General features: G+C 41.3%; 1 protein-coding gene across 3 annotated transcripts in view; it reads left to right on the top strand.

Annotated features, from left to right (window-relative positions):
* Positions 1-19943, top strand: part of STAG1 (STAG1 cohesin complex component) — a 168337-nt gene that overhangs the window by 122381 nt on the left and 26013 nt on the right. For all 3 annotated transcript variants that reach the window (XM_066326193.1, XM_066326191.1, XM_066326192.1), the window contains 11 exons: positions 895-974; positions 1951-2058; positions 4278-4392; positions 5981-6098; positions 7159-7262; positions 10044-10136; positions 10261-10350; positions 10532-10735; positions 13302-13372; positions 18216-18303; positions 19696-19776. In XM_066326193.1, the coding sequence (XP_066182290.1) occupies positions 895-974; positions 1951-2058; positions 4278-4392; positions 5981-6098; positions 7159-7262; positions 10044-10136; positions 10261-10350; positions 10532-10735; positions 13302-13372; positions 18216-18303; positions 19696-19776 (1152 nt within the window). The remainder of the gene's footprint in view (positions 1-894; positions 975-1950; positions 2059-4277; positions 4393-5980; positions 6099-7158; positions 7263-10043; positions 10137-10260; positions 10351-10531; positions 10736-13301; positions 13373-18215; positions 18304-19695; positions 19777-19943) is intronic.

Genomic DNA, 19943 nt, shown 5'->3' with positions numbered 1-19943 from the left:
ATCCCGGAATGTCATAGACTACCTAGTCCTTCCTGAAGCAGATTAGCCACCAAAATAAACTTTTAGTTTTCAGATGGCCTGATTTCTCTTCAGTAATTTGCTCAGTCAAGCAAAGAGCACTGAGACATACTGCATTTTTATGGCTGGATGGAAATTCTCCCCAGATAGGAAGGACAACATACACCAATTACAGCTATTTTTGCCAGTAAGCAAATTGAACCTAATGAGAAAGAATCCCCTAAAAGGGATAATTCTCATAACTACCGACTCCTTAGAAGTTAGAAAATTGTTAGATTTGACAGGAGAATGATGTGCTTGTCTCCAGTGGAAAGATTATGGGAGAACACAACATCAAACCATGGAATTCCCCACTTACTGGGGAAGGTCTGTAGTGTAATTCTTGAGATCTGCTTCAAACCTTGAGATGTAGACAGGAAAAAGGTCACAACTTTACATGCAACCTGCAGATGTATGAATTCAGGTGTGATTTTTCTTTACGGTATTTCCATGTATGCAGTGTTCCTTCCTCTGAAATTATTTGGCTTCAGGGGAATGAAGTGGGACTGTTTTTCTGCTGTTGTCCAACCCAAGTATGTGACTTTTCAGGAAAGACCTGTTCAATTAATCCAACCCAAGACAGTGCTGTAACTCCAAGTGTCCTCCCTGCCTTTCTGGCAAGTACACAAGCATAAGGACTGTTGAAGCACTTGTTCCTGTTGTTCCACTGTGCATATAGCACACAGCTAAGGGGTACATTTAAAGGTTGGGTAATATTGAGAGGCTCTCATTGTCAGCACTCAAAACATCTTTCTCCCCAAAAGTATTTCTTCTGTAATCTCTCGAGCTGGCTGTGCTGTGTTTGTGCCCTGTGACTGACCTAGAGTTGCCTTGCAGGACCGCATTGTGTCCATGACCCTGGACAAGGAGTACGATGTCGCCGTGGAAGCCATTCGATTGGTCACGCTCATCCTCCAGTGAGTGCTGCTCCAAAGCCCTCTATTCCCTTGGGAAATGACCTAAACCAGTCACATTTCAGTGACTTGAGTGCTTTGCTTGTGTATCGAAGTGAATGTGTTACTCTACACTTAGTATGAAGTTGAACTGAACATATAAAATGGACATGAAGCTAAAGTAATTTTTTATTTCATGGAAATATAGGAGGCAAAGTGTAAAATTGTGTGGATGTTTTGGAGCTGTTAGTGCATCCGTTGTATGGAATGCAAATGGCATTTCTGCCTTTTGCCAAGGGCAGGACAACTGTCCTCCCAGAATGAGTGTCTGTGGGTTATGCTTGCTAGAATAACTCCAGCAGTAACACAGATCCAGTGCAGGGAGAGTTGATTGATTGATTTCCTGACACAGCTGTAAAGAGTCACATGGTAGGACACCTGCTCCCAGGCTTTTCCATGTGGGGACGCAGTGGCTCCCCAGAGGTAAGGATCACCTCAGACATCCTCCTTGTGCTGATGTGGAACCAGCCAGTCCCCAGCAGCCTCGTGAGTGTGCACCTGGAAGAGCACTGCTAGTCTTTTATAATATATTTATTAAAAACTGTATTAAAGAACATCTGGGGTTTACAAGCAGATGCACAGAATTTCTGTTTCATATTTTATATTGAGTGGCTCCACTTTGAAGAATGTTTTTGGGCATGCAGAATTGGAACTAAAAATTCCTCTAGCCTTTCTTAGTAAAGAAGTCTAGACTTCAGCTTATTTTATCTCTATATTGGTACAACTGGAAGAAGGAAATCAGAGAAACTTCCAATCTTATAGGCCCTTCAAACACCTCTGTATTTTGAAGTTAACCAAAGATCCTTGAAGTCCTTATTCAACCCTGTAGGATTTTGTGGGAAGTGAACCCACCTTGTAGCTGTCCTGAGTGAGCTGTGGGAGGTGTGGGGATGGGAATGAAAGCTCTGCTGTAGTTGAGGTGTTACTGTGACTCTTTCAGTGGGAGCGAGGAGGCTCTGTCCAATGAAGACTGTGAGAATGTCTATCACCTGGTGTACTCAGCACACCGGCCTGTGGCAGTAGCAGCTGGGGAATTCCTCCACAAAAAGTAAGTCATCAGTTGCCCTGAAGTAACACCAGATTTCTGAATGCTTTCCAGAGAGCTAACATCAAAAAACAAAGAAGCAGTGGAGTGAAATATCCCAATTTAGCAAATCAGGTATTTAATTTAAACCAGAGGCTTTATTCTCTTGCTTAAACAAGATCTGAGGACTTGAAGAAACTGAATATGCATTTTTCGTACTCTGCAGCTCAGATAATATTTCCTAACTTCTGAGGGTTAAATATACAAAGGCTGCACAAACTTCTAAAGTTGGTTTAAGTCCTGCAGCACTTGCTGAATTCTCAGTGTGATAAGATACATATAATGGGCCTGTAGACTGTGGTCATCTACCTGATACATCAACAGTCATAATTTCCAGCAAGTTTTAAGCCAGTTTATGTATCTCTTGTGAACTTGGGAGGGTTTTATGTAACAATAATTACAAAATTTCTTTCTAAACTCATTGCCTTCCTGAAAATACACTGCATTATGTATACATCTCTCATGTCCTCACTATGCCAAAGGACATGAGCCAGCTTTTCCATGGATGTGAGTCACACCACCTCAGTAGCTATGACCAGGGCATTGCCACATCATAAGAGTTAACCTCTTCTTTTTATTGTTTGCAGTTAAAAATCTTTCAGCAGGAATTTTACTTTTTCCCCTCATGGGCTGTGACATTATAGTTTTTAATTACATGTATAGAAGATTTATATTAGAACCCAGGTTATCTGATTTTTTCATGCTGAGATACAGGTAGGAAAAAATACACAAAAATATCTGGTTTTCTTTGCTACTGCTCCTATTTTCTATGGTTTATTAGGGATTTACAACTCCACATTGTAATTGTAAGATTTCACTGGTGGATTTTTGGAATTTCAGGTTTGGACTCAAGCACTGTCTTTTCAATGAATATATGTGCAGATCTCTATTATCAACAAGACATTTTACTAGTTATTGGAAAGGCTTAGGTTCTCATTAAAAATATACACTAAAATTCCTTTATTAATCAACATGTGACAAAATACTTTTGAAAAATATCTCAGAGGTAAATAAGGACATATCTGCACCTCCATGCACTTAGGATGAAGCAAAACTTCATTCTGACTTCTTTTACAAGGTACTAAGCTGTGTTCTGTAAATGTGTCTCAAGGCTAACAGCATGGAGACGAGGTTGTCCCAATCTTAACTTATTTTGTCTTGGTTTCTGCAAAGAGAATTGCCAGTTAAATAAGTTAGAATCTATTTCAGGCACTTGAGGTGTGATTTATCTCACCTAATTTAATACATTTTACTATCACTTTCTCCGTGATAATCATCAGACATGCTCTCTGTGCTTAGCAAAGGAAAGCAAATAGTACAGATGATATAAAGGATCACCAGATAGAGGGTCACTGGCTCAGCCCTGAGGGGCAGCTTGTAAAGTGTCTCAGCACCTGCAGAGGTACTCACTGTTTATCTGTTAGGATGAGCAAGGAGGATGAGGTAATGTTTTTAACTAAAATACAACATTTGAGTCTAACTTGGCCTTCTTTTCAGTGAATTACAGCAGTGAAATCAGAATTCTGTGTTTCATATGTTAACCTGCTTTGTGATTTCACTGTAAAAGCCAAGAACAGCTTTCAAACTTCTCAAAGTGAAACAGTCATTGCTGTAACAGTAATACTGGCACATCTGAGGTCTCTTGGAAAATTTGAGCATTGAGAGGAGTTTGGGATGGGCCATCCATCAGGGAACTCAGTGCAGAGTGTGTCACTTACCTGTAAAACCCCAAATAATGAGTAGGAGCTCGTTTTATCTTTGATGCTGCTCCTGATAGCTGAGGTTGGCTGTTTGATGGATGTCAGGTTTGTTTGTACCATGTCCCAGCCAGAGTGATACAACCTTAGCTCTTAGTGCACTGCTGTAAGACTGGATAAGTTATAAATGCAAAACTGTGCTAGTGATACAAATACTTAAAACTTTGCAAAACCTTCAGTATTAAGTAGGTTTTGGAGAACTTTTTTTCTGTGTGAAATTCTTCCAGCTTGTGAACTCAGAGACTGAAGATAAATTCACATATTCAGACAGGCAGGGGTTGTGCTGTCTTTCCCGTGAAAGAAATAGCTTGAGATACTTGCACTGTTTTATGAACAAATTTACTATATCAAGAATGAATGCTCATCATATTCTTGCAGAAATGAGAATTGTTGTAATAGCCATGAGCTCCTTCTGCTTATTTTCAGGCTGTTCAGCAGACATGATCCCCAAGCTGAAGAGGCTCTAGCAAAGAGGAGGGGGCGAAATAGCCCAAATGGAAACCTTATTAGAATGTTGGTTCTTTTCTTTCTTGAAAGTGAGGTAAAAAAGTCATTTTTAACCTTTAAATGTTTAATTAAACCTGGAACTTAAGTAGTGATTTATCAACATACAGTAATAAATTGTTTTTCTTTTCTATTTTTTTTATATTTTTCAGAAATACTGTAAGCCCTTTTCTCTGCCCCTCCATTTCCTTGTCCCTTAAGGAAATTGATCTGAAAATCTTCATGGTTTATTTAACTTGTGCATTTCCCCACTGTACTCACACTGCATTGCTGGTGCTGTGGTGGCTGCCAGGGTGCATTGCTGCACACAAATGTAAATGGTTCTTTGTTTACATAACCGTGCAAGGAGAATACCTCTGGAGTAATTCTTTTGGAATAAAATAATTTGAATCAAGATGGAACAAAAATTGTATAATATCTCCAATTATGATTAGAACCATAGATGAACACAGAGTGGGAAGGACCTGAGGATCCTTAGCTCAGAGCAGTCAGCTGTGAGACGAGATGACATGTCTTTCAGGGCTTTATGCAGATGCGTCTTGAAAACAGTGGAGGATGAGGAAAACAAGCAGAGATGTGGTGACATGAAGTGTTTGATGAACACATCCAGGGTGGGATTGTGCCCATGGTTTATAGAGCCAGTATCTGTGGGAAACTGTTGGAGTTACTTGTCTGTCCTTCTGAGGAGAAAAGAAACTCTGCTCCACTCCCAAAGCCAAGATCAGCAAAGTGCCTCCCATGCTGCTCCTTGAGGGTCACTTCTCTCTCAGGGCCAGTTTTTGATATTGTTGATTTTGAGAGTTATTAGGGACCAAGTAGAATACCCTGACTCTAATTTTAGTAAAGAATTAGAGACTTGGGAGTTTGCATTTGGGTGGGACAAATTAATGCTGCAGCTTGGGGGTGAATTCAAGGGAGTGAACCTTGCCCAGCAGCAGTAACTCTGTGACATTTTGCCCAAAGCTGTCAGAAACAGAGGAGGGGAATGTACTGACACCTCCTTCTCTGCACTTGGAGATGTTTTCCAGCTAAGGAATCAGTCCCTGGCAAGCACAAATTGCGTGTTGTGCTTGTTACTTGTTGGTAGTAGTTAAAGATAAGTTTAGAAAACAGCAGAAGCCTATAGATTATTTTTCTCACTTTACAACAGTTGTGTTGATTCACATAAAAATATTTTTTGCAGTTGAAGTTAGTGTTAATCTATACCTCCTGAAATCACCAGGGTTTTTGCTCCTTTTTTCTGAGCACATAGCAGCTTGTTCAAATCAAATACATTACAACTGTCATGCCTCAACATTTCTGTTTTTTGTAATGCAGTGAGAAAGTGAGGGAAGGTAAGTTTACAGCTTCTGGGTCAAAACTCTGGGAAAGATTTTTCACGAACCAGCAGCTTTGTGCAAAAGAAGCTCAGTTAGGTTTTATTTTGTTTCTGTTAAAACATAACCCCATTGCACTGGTGTCATTCACTTGGGAGAAAACCTTCCTGAATTAGTTTTAAACTGAATGTTCTTTCCAACTAACATAAGATAATGCCCAGGAGACTCTCTGTGGTCACATGATGGGGAAAGTTGAGGAACTGGTGCTTATACCAGGAGCTGTACTGATGATTGCTTTGGATTTTCTAGTTGCATGAACATGCAGCCTATTTGGTGGACAGCTTGTGGGAGAGCTCTCAAGAACTGCTGAAAGACTGGGAATGTATGACAGAATTGCTCTTGGAGGAGCCAGTCCAAGGAGAAGAAGGTATTGGCTTAACCGTGTGCTTCCTTGGTATTGCACAGTATTGTTAGTTATTCCTCAAATACCTCTGCCACCCATAGTGAAACATCTTTTTATGTTGTGGTTTGTTTGGAAAGCATATTTGAAGATTCTGGGTTAATCTATTTTTAATGTACTTTCCTTCAAAAGCACCAATTTATACTCTATTTTTGTTTTTATTTGTACTCTGGAGGGTTTTTTTTGTCAAGTCTGCCGTACTCTGGTTCCCTAATATTACAGGCTAAGACTTGATTTTGTCTGAATGTTTAAATAACTATTTCAATAAATAAGATAGCTAATACAGTTTTGAATAAACATCACTTCAGGTGATGCTAGTTAAATAGGAGGCTTTTCCAGGCGATGTGAACACAATGAATTCTCAAGAGAAAAAACAGAGGTAATTCTTTTCACCATTAGTTTCAGATTTCCTGTTGCTAATAGTAGACCACGGTGCACAGAATAGCCAGAGAGGCTGGGGGCAAAGTGTCCGTAAGGTTAATGAGTGTCATTCAAGATCCTTTGTGATTCCTCAGGATTCTCCTGCTTCAGAGACTTCCACAGAGCTTAGGTGTTCGAAAAATCAATGTTCCTGGTAAGGTGTGCTCATCATGTCCATGCTTCAAAAGCCGACCTTTTGGTGTGCACCTGCTGCAGTGAGGGTATTTATAGGTTAATTTCCTTAGGAAATTAGGGACTTTGTTTCCTTGTTTCTGCTTAGCCTAGTGGGATTTGATCCTCCAAATATGAGCAGAAGCACTTGCCAAAGAGCAGAGAATTTATGAGGCAGTGACAGTGAATTGTCTGTCACCGTTTGTCTTCTATGACTCTCCCTTATTTTGTAGATCTTCTTATGTTCCCCTTCATCGATCCTTTTCTCCAGCCTACATTCCTCTGGGTTTCTTTCACTTCTGCCATGTCCATTATGAGATGATGCAAATGGCAAATGAAAGAGGAGGCAGGAAAGGCTCGATAACTGTGACAGAGTACCGTGTGTGTGGTGGTGTGTCCCCTGTGTCCCCGTGCTGACGGCCTGTTCTCCCCGCAGCGATGTCGGATCGTCAGGAGAGCGCTCTGATTGAGCTCATGGTGTGCACCATCAGACAGGCTGCCGAGGCACATCCCCCCGTGGGCAGGGGCACTGGCAAGAGGGTGAGTGGGGCTGCAGCTGCCTGGCTGCCACCAGAGCGTGGAAGATATTTGTAACACCACGTTGGGACATTCCTGCGGTAGAGTTTTTTAACTGCTGTTTCATCTGAACACCTCTAAGGAAAATACTAGAAATTCTGTTTCTGGGCAGATATGGTTTTCTCTTTGTTTGATTTTGGGGTTTGCATTGTCAAGTTACTCAGTATAAATTTACAGCATAAAATACATTTTTGGATGTTCTTTTTATCATACCCCTGCTTTATATTCCTAATGTACCCACATCATCAGCCCCTAATGTTAAAACTAGATTAGAGTGGAAAGTGTAGGAGCAGAGCAGACTACCTCTGACTGCCTTCCATAAAAATTAATGTGCTGCTAATATGGACATAAAATTTGCAGAAAAGTCAACAGGATCTTCATCATGAGGGTGTTTAAGCACTAGAACTGGTACTGGGAGTTGGTGCCCTTTCCATGCTTGGTAGTTTTTGAGACCTGACTGGACAAAGCCCTGATCCTCCCAGTGTGACCCCTGGGCTGGCTCTGCTTTGAGCAGGAAGGGTGGGACTGAGATTCACAGTCTGAATGTGTCTGTGGTTTTAGGCATCCATCCTCTTAGGCCTCTTCCGCTGGGTGCCCTAAACGTTTCAGAACTTTACATTCTGGCCAAATTGCCACTTTAGTTGATTTTATACTGACTGTTTGAGCACCAATGGAAGGCCATTCCTAAGGCTGGACATGCAGTTTTAAATGCTTCATTATAAGTCACAGGGTCAGGGTAATAACAGGCTTTCAGCTGTATTCTCCATAATATAGCATCCATGTGCCAAAGCCGTCTCAGCTTCTTAAACATATATCCCTGATTTTTGGTAGTCCCCATCTTATTTAGGATAGATGAAAATGGAATAAAACCACATGAATGTACAATACTTCTTTTAGTATCCATTCTACATAATCATAGCTAGTTTGTTAAAGCCACAGATTTAATAAAGATGAAATCTGGAGAGTCTTGCCATTCTCTATTGCTAAAATAATGCAGTTACATAACTTCTTAATTTTTTTTATGTGCCAAAGCAGATTAGTCTCATTAGTCTAGATTAGTCCAGAAACAGGATCCCAGGAAAAGCTTCAAGAAACCATCAGTTTAAATGTCCGTTATGTACCTTAATTTATAAAGCATATTCTTAGGAATTGCAAATTTATTAAAACATTTCAGGGTTAATGAGGAAATCCATGAAAGCACTTTCTGAAATTTACACAAGCACGTCTTATCTTTTGTTACGAAAACTGTATTGTAAGCACAGCTTCTTTTGTCTCAATCTGTAAACCTTTTGAGCAGTCAAAGTGCATTTAAATTAAAAAAAAAAAATCCTGTTGGTGTTTTCTGTTTGGAGCACCAAATGACATCAGTATTAACTTTCCAGGTATTTTCTCTTTCTCAAGAGATCTACAGCTCAGTTCACTGAAGTTCAGCAGGTTGCTTCGTCTTAAGTTTTCAATGTCTGTATTTAGAGCTAAAGAAAACAGATCAGTAAAACAAATTCCACCTTCTAAAGGATGATCAAAAGAGCCTGGAAGTCATGCTGGGACCCAGATCAATTCCCAGTGCCAGGGGACAGCAGTGTTTGGTCCCAGAACACAACTGGGCTGTCAGGGTTGGGATTCTGACATAGGTTTGCACTGCTCTGAGCTTGGCTGGTGCTGCCCTGGTGGGTGTCCAGGGGCTGAGGCTGCTCTGCATCATGCACTGTGCAAGTAGTGTCTCGTCCTGCTCACTGATCCATTCCCTCCCACTTCCATGGCTGTTTTGGGTTCCTACTGGCACAGTGCCTGGCATCCAAGCACATGCCTTGTGTCCAGCTGCTCCTCCTCCCTTGCAGAGCCATGTAGGGGAGATGCTTAGCTTTTGCTTCTTTTCATTTAGACCATGAGTTGTGGCATGGTAACTGCAGGGATCTCTGCCTTGTCACTGGAGATTCATCCTGTCCCATGATCTCACCAACGTTTTGTCTAAGTTGGAATGGGAAGAGATTTCACTCACCTTCTTGTGAGATAGTCTCTCCTCTGACTTTATACTGTGCAGTCTAGCTGGTTGGCTATATGTGAATCATTAGCTAACTGGAGTATTTTATTATCATTGTTTGTTTTCTTTTCTTTCCTGCTTTTCTTTTCTTTCCTGGCCAGGAAGCCAGATCTAAGCTTTGGTGAAGCATGCTGGTTTGATTATTGTCCCTCTGGTCACTGTTTCAGGGGGGTTTGTTCTGACAGCATTAGTGCTTCAGTACCTTGCTGTGAACTTGGATGTACATTTTCACTGAGAATTCCATTCCAGTTTAGAGAGGAGGCCATGAATCTGCTAATGAAAATCATTGTTACAGTGTGGTTTGGCCTTGGTTTTCTTAATTATACTTCACTTTGCCCTGAGGTTTTACATTAACGCTTGGTTTAATGTACGAAAGCCAGAGTTCAGTACAATTGGAAGCAATAGCAGAACTTCCACTGACTTGGGTTATATTTGAATTTCAATCCTAAAAAGATGTTGGTTTGTGGGACAGTGTCATGCTGGGTGATATGGTATTTTCATTTTCAGTCACAGCCTCTTAGGACACACGGTCCTCCCACTTAATCACTCTTCAGCCCAAATGTGTTTTGAGTTTTTATTCCCTCCTCTTTTGATTTATTAAAAATACATTTGCATGGTTTTGTTTGTAATACAATGTTTAGAAAAGTTAATGAATACTATATACAGAAAATGTATTTACTGTAGTTACGTTTGATCACTTCCAGGTCTTGACAGCAAAAGAAAGAAAAACTCAGATAGACGACAGAAATAAACTGACTGAGCATTTCATTATTGCACTTCCCATGCTGCTATCAAAGGTACAGTTTTCAACGAAATAAATCTTCCACTGGGATTTACAGCTGTCTTTAAACTTTCTCATTCTGTAGTGCAGGAGTTTATTTTTACTTGCCTGTTGTTTGCTTTGTTGCCATGATGTTCCAGTACTCCGCTGACGCTGAGAAGGTTGCAAACCTCCTGCAAATCCCTCAGTACTTTGACCTGGAAATCTACAGCACGGGCAGAATGGAAAAGGTAGTGTGCCTTGGGCAGGAGGTGTGGTTGCTCTCAGGTGTAACCACTGTTCAGCCCCACAGTGCTGTGCCTTTGTTTTGCACATGAGCAAGGCAGCCTTGGTTGGCTGTTTCTGGCAGTGGCTTTGCTCAGTGTCGTTGTCCCATTGAGGAGAAAGCTGAAGTTCTTTTCTGCTCTGCAGCATCTGGATGCCTTACTGAAGCAGATTAAGTTTGTTGTGGAAAAGCATGTGGAATCAGATGTTTTGGAAGCCTGCAGCAAAACCTACAGCATCCTCTGCAGTGAGGAATATACCATCCAGAACAGAGTTGACATAGCTCACAGCCAACTCATTGACGAATTTGTGGATCGATTTAACCATTCTGTTGAGGATCTACTGCAGGAGGTTTGTTTTCTTAAAATTGTTCAAGTTAACTGCATAAAGTATGCTAGGATAGGCTACAGAAAAGCATTCTTAGCAAGCCAGAAATTATCCATCTGAAGAATAGTGCAGCAGCTATTTCATAATTATTTGGAGCTACTTCTCCCTTGTAGAAAGTACCCATTAAGCCTTCAAATTACTGATGGTGTAAAACAAGACTATGGGATAATTCTGCTTCTGAAAATTTAGTTGAGTATTAAAACAGTCTACATAAGGAATTAAGTGGATGAATGGGTGAAAGATGATGAAAAATGCAGAGGAAGTTGTATTTACATTAATGTTTATAGTCCCAAATGTATATGCAGGCAGCAAAATCAAGATTGGAATATGTTTTGAATGGAAGAGAGGATTTAGGAAAATATGTATAATGCATGTTAAAAGAGTCCTGGAAGGAGTAAAAGATACCGGTCTGAAACCTGGAAGTACCTGGGATTTCGTTCTAAGAATTTATTCTTGAAAATGCATAAGACAGAATATATTAAATAAGAATAGAAACCGTAGTAATTTTTTCCTCCTTTGCAGCAATTTAACTTTGTGTAGCAGTACTTAATTTGTTGTAATTTTCACGCCTTTCAAACAGAACATGAGGGCTGCACAGACCTTTTTCTTTGCTCGTAGTCATGCACTGCACTGTGGTGGATACATTTAATTTTTGATGTACATTTGGAGAAAGTTAAGCGAAGTCCCTGATTTAGAATGGCATATTAAAGAAAATACGCCTTTTTTCCTATTTTTACATAACATGCCACATACAGGCACACTGTAAATATGCCTTGTCCCATTGCAGAGTAAATAAAAATGTTTGTATAGCTGCAGAAATGGGCATGAGTGAGAAGGCAGCACACGCAGGAAACCTTCCACTACACAGAGAAGATGGGGCACCACTGTGCATTCTTTTGTAAAATACGTGGAGCTTGTTCTCTACCTGTCTGCCATTTTTGGTGTACTTTCTCATAAGTTCCTGATCAGAACCTGGAAAAACAGTCCAGAATTTGTGCTCCGTCTCTGCCCACCTGTGTGGGGAATCCTTCCAGCTAATGCCACATTACACCTTAGCCTGGGTTTTTGAAGTTCCTTACCTCTGGTCGGCAGGACCAAAACCTGACTTGTGCAGCAGAAAGGGCTGAGGCTGGGCTGCCACACAAGAGTCCAGCTTCAGAACCATGCACACCAAATGGATGCCCAGCAGCTGAGACTGGAAATAGTGGCCTTTGAGAGGCCTCTGCCTTCCTGAGCCTGTTCCAAAGGTCCCCCTTTTGCCCAGGGGATCTCAGGGGAGAGCACAGAGGTGCTGGGATTTATACATGCCTTCCCAAGAGTCTTCTCAGGAGTGATGGACTAGGAGAGAAAAATGCCTGCAACTTTCCTTAATTTTGTTTTTTCTTTAGGACTGCTCTATGACTGCTGTTGAATCGGGAAGTCACTACCTGCTCATTCCCACTCCTTTTCCTTTCACCTCTCTTTGCCGGTGGCTTCTCTTTGTGCCCCGGTGCAGAAAGCCCTACAAGATGCCCTGGGGCTGCTGGGCAGAGCAAGGGCTGGGCTCCTGAGGGGCTGTGGGCCAGGGACAAGCAGGCTCCTCTGGAGGGTTCCCTTCCTTCTCACCACAGGGAGCACTGAGATCCAAAGAGAGCAGGGCTGAGGCTTGCAGAGAAGCACTGTGTCTGAGAGGCATCTGAGAAATGAATTAAGAGCCTTAGATCTCTAAGAAAAAGCTAGTGCATAGGTCAGACATGAGACAGAGATCTGGAAACAGAACCAAGACAGAAGTAGGAGAAGACAAGAAAGAGAACAGCAGTAGCAAGGATTTAAAATTATGGCCTTTGTGATTCTCTTTTTTAAGTGATATTTGTTGGAATAATTAATTTTAATAAATCCATGTCATCATTTTAAATTAAAAAAATTTGCATACTGGTACCCAAACAAGTATTCCATTGCTTTATGGCTTCTCACTGGGCTGATAATGAGAGAAACATTGATTGACAATTGCATCTGAAGGCAGGAAGATATTTTAGTTGTTAGGCTTTTAGATGGAAAAGAAATTATCAAAATGAAATGGAGCAGAATTGTTGCAAGTGGGTTTCTAATTTTAGAAAATTGCTGGAAAAATTAGGGTTGAAAATACCTTATTTTCACTTGATTCACTAAGGGAATTTGCTGTTTAGTTTGCAGAAAATACTAAAATTGTGTTGCAGAATGTTCATCAGCTAGTGATTAAAGCTGGTGGTTTAGTCCTTTTTGTAAAATAAGATAGAACTCAGATTTTGGTCTTGGGAATGATTTCTACTGCTGGAGGATACAGATTTGGATATTAATGCAATGATAATGCTGAATATTGTCAGATGATCTTGCTTGTTTTTTAGTGCTGTGCAGTGGTTACTTAAATGTTATGGAATCTACATAAAAGTCACTGGAAAATTTGGGGACAGTTTTATATCAGCATAAACCCTTAAGAAGCTGCTCTTACCTGTGCAGTAATGTACTGGGCCTAATTGCTGAGTTCTCCTCCTGGATTCCCTTTCCTTTGCAGGGAGAAGAAGCTGATGATGATGACATATACAATGTGCTCTCCACACTGAAGAGGTTGACATCTTTTCACAAGTAGGTGATGTCTTCCCTCACAAATGTGTGATGTTAATTTTATCCTTTCAGTGAGTATCAGCAGTGTCAGGTGTGGGGAAATGAGGAAACACATGGCTGAAATCTGAAGTGGAGATGGAGCAATGACTGGTGGTGTTTGTCAGTAGACCTGTTTGGGTTGGTCTGGATCCTTACTCAGCTCATGCCATGGCCTTTGCAGATGGGATTTGCAAGTGGCACCCTCTCCCGACAACCCAATGCCCTTACACCCTTGAGTAAGTTACTACAGGTCCTGCTACTCTGCCTGGCACAGTCGGGGCACAAGGGACACTTCTCTGCCACCTGTGCTTTGGGGCTTGGCTTAGGAGAGCCTGCGGGAAGCTGCTTCTCAATACCTTTGAGGTACTTCTCCTGAAAATTACAGAATTCATTAGTAGCAGCAATAATAATTAATAGTTTATGGTGAGAACCTGGAAGATGCATTTTCCTCCTGCAGTTGAATTGTTGGCCAAATTTCCCTGTGTGGATTGCACAGAATCTCCCTCACCAGGCAAGAACCAGCTTTTCAGGTTCCTGCTGCTCTCAGACCTATGGGCATCCTCAGCACGTGCAGAGCAACCTGGAGAACTTCACTGGAACTGTGAATTCTGGAGCACAGCACAAAGGCCTGAATCTTCCCTCTAACTGCAGGAAGCATTTGCTCCTGGTCAGCATAGAGAAAGCATCATGTGCAGGTGGCTGAGAGCCACAAATCATTTCTTCCTTATCACAGTGTGGGAGAGGACCTTCCTTCTGCTAGCTCTTTTGTACAACTTGGTTTTTTAATAACTCTGTGATTTTGTTTCTCCTTCTGTGCTTAGACTTCACTTATCCTGAATCCTGTATTGGATCACTGTCTGAAATGGTTCTGCAATCTCTACTCTTTATTGCCATTCAAGGAGAGTCCCACAAAGTTCATTAAATTGTTATTAATTTCCATAGTGCAGCAGACTGACACATGTGCCAGTTAGGGTTGCAGTCTCCCTGGTAACACACTGGAGCCATGCCTTTCCTGAAGGGACTTGGGGAAAACTCTACTTAAATCCAGGAGAGAAGCACAAATCTGAAGGCTTTCCTGAGAGGCTCCCAGATATATATTTTTTTTTCTTCAGGGTTCCAGGTCTCTAGAGTTGATTCAGACCATAAAGAAGCCTTGTAGGGTAACACACTATTCAGGGTCAGGGACATCTACTTTCACCTTCAGATAACCAGGAAAGAGTGAAGGATCAAAGCTGAAGAGCTGCAAAACAGTTAATGTTTCATTCCTCAGCTGATGATTTATGACTGTAGCTCAATAAGAATTCCTAATATCTGCTTGCATATAAAGAAGTAATGAGATCTTCATTACTGTCTTGAACATTACCTGTGTTGTGATTGGAAACAATTACACCGTGTGAGCCAGAATTTCTGCTGAACCTTTAGCTGTGAGAGAGGATCTTCAATTCAAAACACACGTGGAGTGTTCTGTCTCAAAGCACAGTGGCTCTGGTCTGACTCTCATTGTCTGTTGTCACCTGGGAGTCAAAAAAAAAACCAAACCAAAACAAAAAGAAATCAGGAGATCTCTTGAACAGACACTGATGAAATGGTTGCTGGGGCTTTGGGAAGAAACAAGTCCCTATATTCTCCCAGTGAGAGAAACTCCAATATACTTTCTCCATGCATTTTTCACCTTGGTAATTGCTGCTGCTTCATACTTGAAGAAAAAGCAAGGTGGAAAATACATGGTAAGGCACTATGAGAAAAGCCTTCCAGACCACAAGGCCTCTGTACTGGGATTTCCCAAGCCTGAGCTAATCCTCTTTCTGGGAGGGCCATGACAGCAAAGGGCTCACAGCCCACTTTTTGAGTCATCAAAACAAGGATATAATGTATCAGTACAAATTAAATATATTGTTACAAAGTTTCCTTCCACATTTTCAGACTACAACATTAAATTTTCTTGAGATCTTCTGAGTACACCTCCTGGAGTATTTTTGGGGTATTTTTTTGCCAGAATCTCACAGCAAATTACTCACAGCATTTTAAGTACATAGAGATGACTTTTTCTGTATTGTCTCCATTGTAATTCAGTTGAACTTTCACACTTGACACATCAGTGCTGTAGCAGTTTGTATGCTGCAAAATCTCAGCATCTTTTATTTACTTACTTCAGTAAATCCAATGCAAGGCACATCCCAAGCATCACCTCTGTTCCCCTGGATGTGCCTGTTGGTCCTGCCTTGCATGGAGTACATTGTTTCACATTTAGAAACCAGGAGCATTGCAGTAGTCTTACTGTCCAGTAGTCCTCAGGTATGACACAACATTTGCTTCCTTCCCACCTCCATGCTGACTCCACAACCTCCAGGGGCTGTCATAATTCTCAGATAAAACCAATGTGTTTCAGGGTCAGTGCAATCAGTCAGGACACTTCCTAAACAGGTAAATTTATGGTCACATCATCACATCATCTCTTACTCTTAGAGAAACTCTTTGCTTAACATGTTGTCCAGTAGTTGATCAGTGTATTCTTCAGACTGAGTTACTCAGAAGTTTGTTATATCCAGAAGTGGAAATGATGATAAGTGAAATCAGAGAAATTAGACTGTATTAGAGAAATTAGACTGTATCAGTAGCACAGCTTCTCGAAGCCCAAGGCACAGCTTCCCCCTCTTTGTGCATCTTGAGCAAGTGAAGCAGTTTGGTGGGTAGAAAGGTCGCTTCTTGGAAAAGAAACTTTTCTAAGATGTTTTATGCCACACTGAAAATCACTGTGAAACTGGTACCTTTACCTCACCTGCCTCTTGTCTGGCAGAAATGTACCCCAGCAGACAGGGCAGTCCATAAGAATTAAAAGAAAACTTGGATGAAATACTGGGACTTGTTTTCTGTAGTCCATGAAAAGTCAGACATGGAAAGAGCTAAGGGAAAATTCTGTGTTGTGTGAATTTTCTTCCTGGGAGCCTCTGTTAATCTGAACCTCTTTGGAGAATTGTGTGGTGTCCAAGATGCCTTTATAACTATGGTTTTGATGGCTAACTAGCTCAAAAGACATGAAGAGGTACCAGAATATGCCTAACTGTAATGTGAAGGCACTGCGTTAAGAAAGTTTCAGTTGAAGAGCTGTGTGTAACTTGCACACAGTTAGAATTTTTCAGCTCTGGAAGCTGAAGAGCCCTTCCTGAGCTGAGCTGTAAGGCCAAGCTGAGGGCAGGGAGCTGTGTCCCCAGCTGTGGGGGCATGGCCCCTGTGCCAGCTGCCTGACAGAGAATCTCTGAACTGAAAAAGCAGGAATGAGACAGTTTTTCCTTTCATATTCTCTGTAGGATAATCTGTGCAGATATCTGCTTCTGTACACCAAGGAGACTTTACTGCTTTAATTACAGTGCTGTAATTAAGGAGGTACCACTCTGCCTTGCTGGCAACCGCGTGGTTTGTGGAAGCAGCATCTCTGTGCTTAATACCACCAGTCAGAGGCAGCTCTCTGGCAGCCTCTAATTTATCTGTGAAGCATTTTATTTTAGTACTTCAAAGACCATCTAAGTCCATGAAATATTTTTACACTTTTTACGTTTTTAGTTCCAGTATTTTTTTTAAGTTTTCCTATTCTTCTATTCCTGGATTTGAACTGGAAGTTAAGGTGCACCTTGGCTTTAATGGCACAGCCCTGCAGTGCACAGTGCACTCTGATGGTTGTGTTTTCTGGGAAGCTCTTACCACTGACGTTTTCCAGGGCTGGCACTCTCCAGTGTGAGTGGGAGGTGTTTCATGGCAGGGCTTCCAACAGGACCTGGGCATTCCCGGTGCTGAGTTCAGCCTCTGTCCCTTTTGGAACTAGAGAGTTATTCCTTCTGGCTGAGCAGGGCAGTTAATGATTTAACCCAGGGCAGGCACAGTGGTGGGAGGAGTGAGCTTGGCTGGGTGATCTAGATGCTGGGGTGAGTCAGATGCAATAGGCTGTTGCATCCAATTGAGATGCCCAATTCATTCTCAGTGTCCCTTCTTCCGGGTGAATATTTCAATCAGCAAGTTTCTGATTATTCTGAGCTGGCTTGCCCTTTTATAGATGTATTGTAAACTGTTTCAAACTATCTCAGTTTATTTCCACTGCAGAAAAATGTTTTAAGCTTAAATTTACATGCTGGGAGAGTATTTTTGTCTTTCGGGCAATCTGATGTTTTTCAGTTCCTTCTATATTTCTCATTTCTCTGTTAAAAAGTCACTTCATGAGCTGTTGAGGTCTGTAAAAGGCTGTAGAGTATTTGTTCCTAATGTCATTTTTATTTCTCTCTTTGATGAAATCATGTTGGTGCAACTGAAATGTAGAACAGTGTGTGGGATGGTGACCACCATCTCTGTCTCATGTCCACGTGTTATCATGTAGTCTCACTTCAGATACTCGGGATATTTAATATCTAATGGTAATGTGTATTATTTTTCTCGAAATGAGACAGTAGGAAAATACACAACTTTATTTTGCTTAAAGCCATTTTTATTCAGATATTGACAGAGTTTGGCTGTAGTTTCTGCTGCAATGCCAGGGAAGGATTTTCTGGAGTTCTGTCAATGTTTCCAAAAGAGGAAAGATAACTTAGAGAGAGAAGCAGCAGCTGCATTTAAATAGCCTTTATAGGTGTAAGGTGTTGAGAGAGTTTATCTGCTCCCTACAAAAATCCCATGTAGTAAAACGTTTTTGCTAGATTATCAGAAAGCCTGATTTGTGCTTTTAGCATGGAATGAGCTGCTGTGCAGCTGCTTGGTCAGCTGTAGAAGCCGCCAAAGCTCTCTGGGCTGGGGATTCTGAAGAACACAATTAATCCCTCTTTATTTCCTCTCATTGCAGTGCTCATGATCTCACCAAATGGGATCTGTTCAGTAACTGCTACAGATTGCTGAGAACTGGAATTGAACACGGAGCTATGCCAGAACAGGTACCCTTAACAGCACCTGCACTGCATCACTTGGATGTCCAACATTCTAAAGAGTCTGGTTGTACATAAATTCAAAAGTTCAATGCACTCCAGTGATGTAGGACAAACAGAGTTTGGAATGAAATTTATAGTGGAGTCAAGGGCTGTCTAAAAGGTGGAAAACCTTGGATTCTGTGATTTTTGAGCTCCTTCCCTCACCTTTCTCATCTCTGAAGTTGGGAATAGCTAATGTTCCTGACTCTGAAAAGCAGTGCATCAGTCCTGATGTTTAGACTGAAACCCAACATTGCCTTGGCTGCAATTAGAATTATCACAAATAATTATCGTGCATTGAAGGTAAGATGAAAGCTTATAAAAAACAGGAAAATAGAACATCCTAGTGGAGTTCTTTTAGTGAACACAGCTTGGACTTTGTTCCCTCAGAATTCAATTTTTGTTTCTCATGGATGAACACAGGAGCTGTCTCTTATTCTCCCGTGATTCCTACTTAAACTGCAGAATTCCTACTTCAGCATTTAAGCACATTTTAAAATGTGGTTTTGGTTAGAAGCCAGTTGTTAATTCTAACTCAGCTTCATTTAGAAAAAAGAAATTCTCATGAAGTTCTGAATCAGAATTTTGTAGAAAGGACCCTAAGAGGAGGCATTACCAAAAAATGTATGAAAGTACTCTCTCTGCAGTTGCTGCTTCATGCTGGGGTTGTGCTATCTGGAGGGACAGGGCTGGCAGATAAAACCTGTCCATGCAGCTGCCAGCCATCCTCAGTCCCTGGGCCTGACAGTGTGTGCCTCTCCAACTGCCTCCATAAGATCTTAGGGAAAGGTCCTGAGATCTGAACTCTGCTCAGTATTTCTTCCTGCAGGCCACCCTGAGCAGTTTGGCAGTTGTAGCACTTAACCTGGATTTGAACTGTTCAAGAGACAGCATGGATGCTTTTCTGGGCACCATGAATATGACCCTGGTATTCTCCTTGGGACAAGTTGTATTTTCTCCCTTTTTTTCACAGTTGGGCTATGTCTATTTGAGAGTGGGACAGGTTTCCAGGCTATTTAATAGAGAAGCCAGGTTTAGAGATATTTAAACAGATGCTTTTGACCTGAGATGTAGAAGTTGGGTTGTACTTCTGTCACACTGTGACATCCCCTCTTGCTGTATCCCAGTGCAGAGTTTTCTGGTGTTTCCCAGCATTTGCAGAGTATTTTTTCACCTCTAGTAGGCTGATTTCTTATTACACCAAACCAACCAAAGAAAAACATGATTCCGTTGAGAATAAAAAGTGCTAAGAGCCACTCCTATCTTTTCACCACGAAATGCATGATAGATTTTCTATACACTTCCTGCTGTGCCTGCTGTTAGCAGCATGCTGAGATTCTGTGTGTTCTTGTGTTACAGATCGTTGTCCAGGCACTGCAGTGTTCCCACTACTCTATTCTCTGGCAGCTGGTGAAAATCACTGAGGGCTCCCCTTCCAAAGTAAGTGGCCATTGGATCATACAGATTTTACTGGCAGAACACAACTTACCTAGAAAGGTGTTACATCTGATTTCTTCGTAACTTCCATTCTTTCCACCATTTGTTGTCATTTACAGCACATTAAATGTTGATGTTCAGATTTGTTCCATGTTTCGGGATCTATTTAA

The sequence above is a fragment of the Sylvia atricapilla genome, chromosome 10, assembly GCF_009819655.1.
Source record: "Sylvia atricapilla isolate bSylAtr1 chromosome 10, bSylAtr1.pri, whole genome shotgun sequence".
Taxonomy (NCBI): domain Eukaryota; kingdom Metazoa; phylum Chordata; class Aves; order Passeriformes; family Sylviidae; genus Sylvia; species Sylvia atricapilla.
This window is presented reverse-complemented; position numbering and strand designations above follow the sequence as displayed.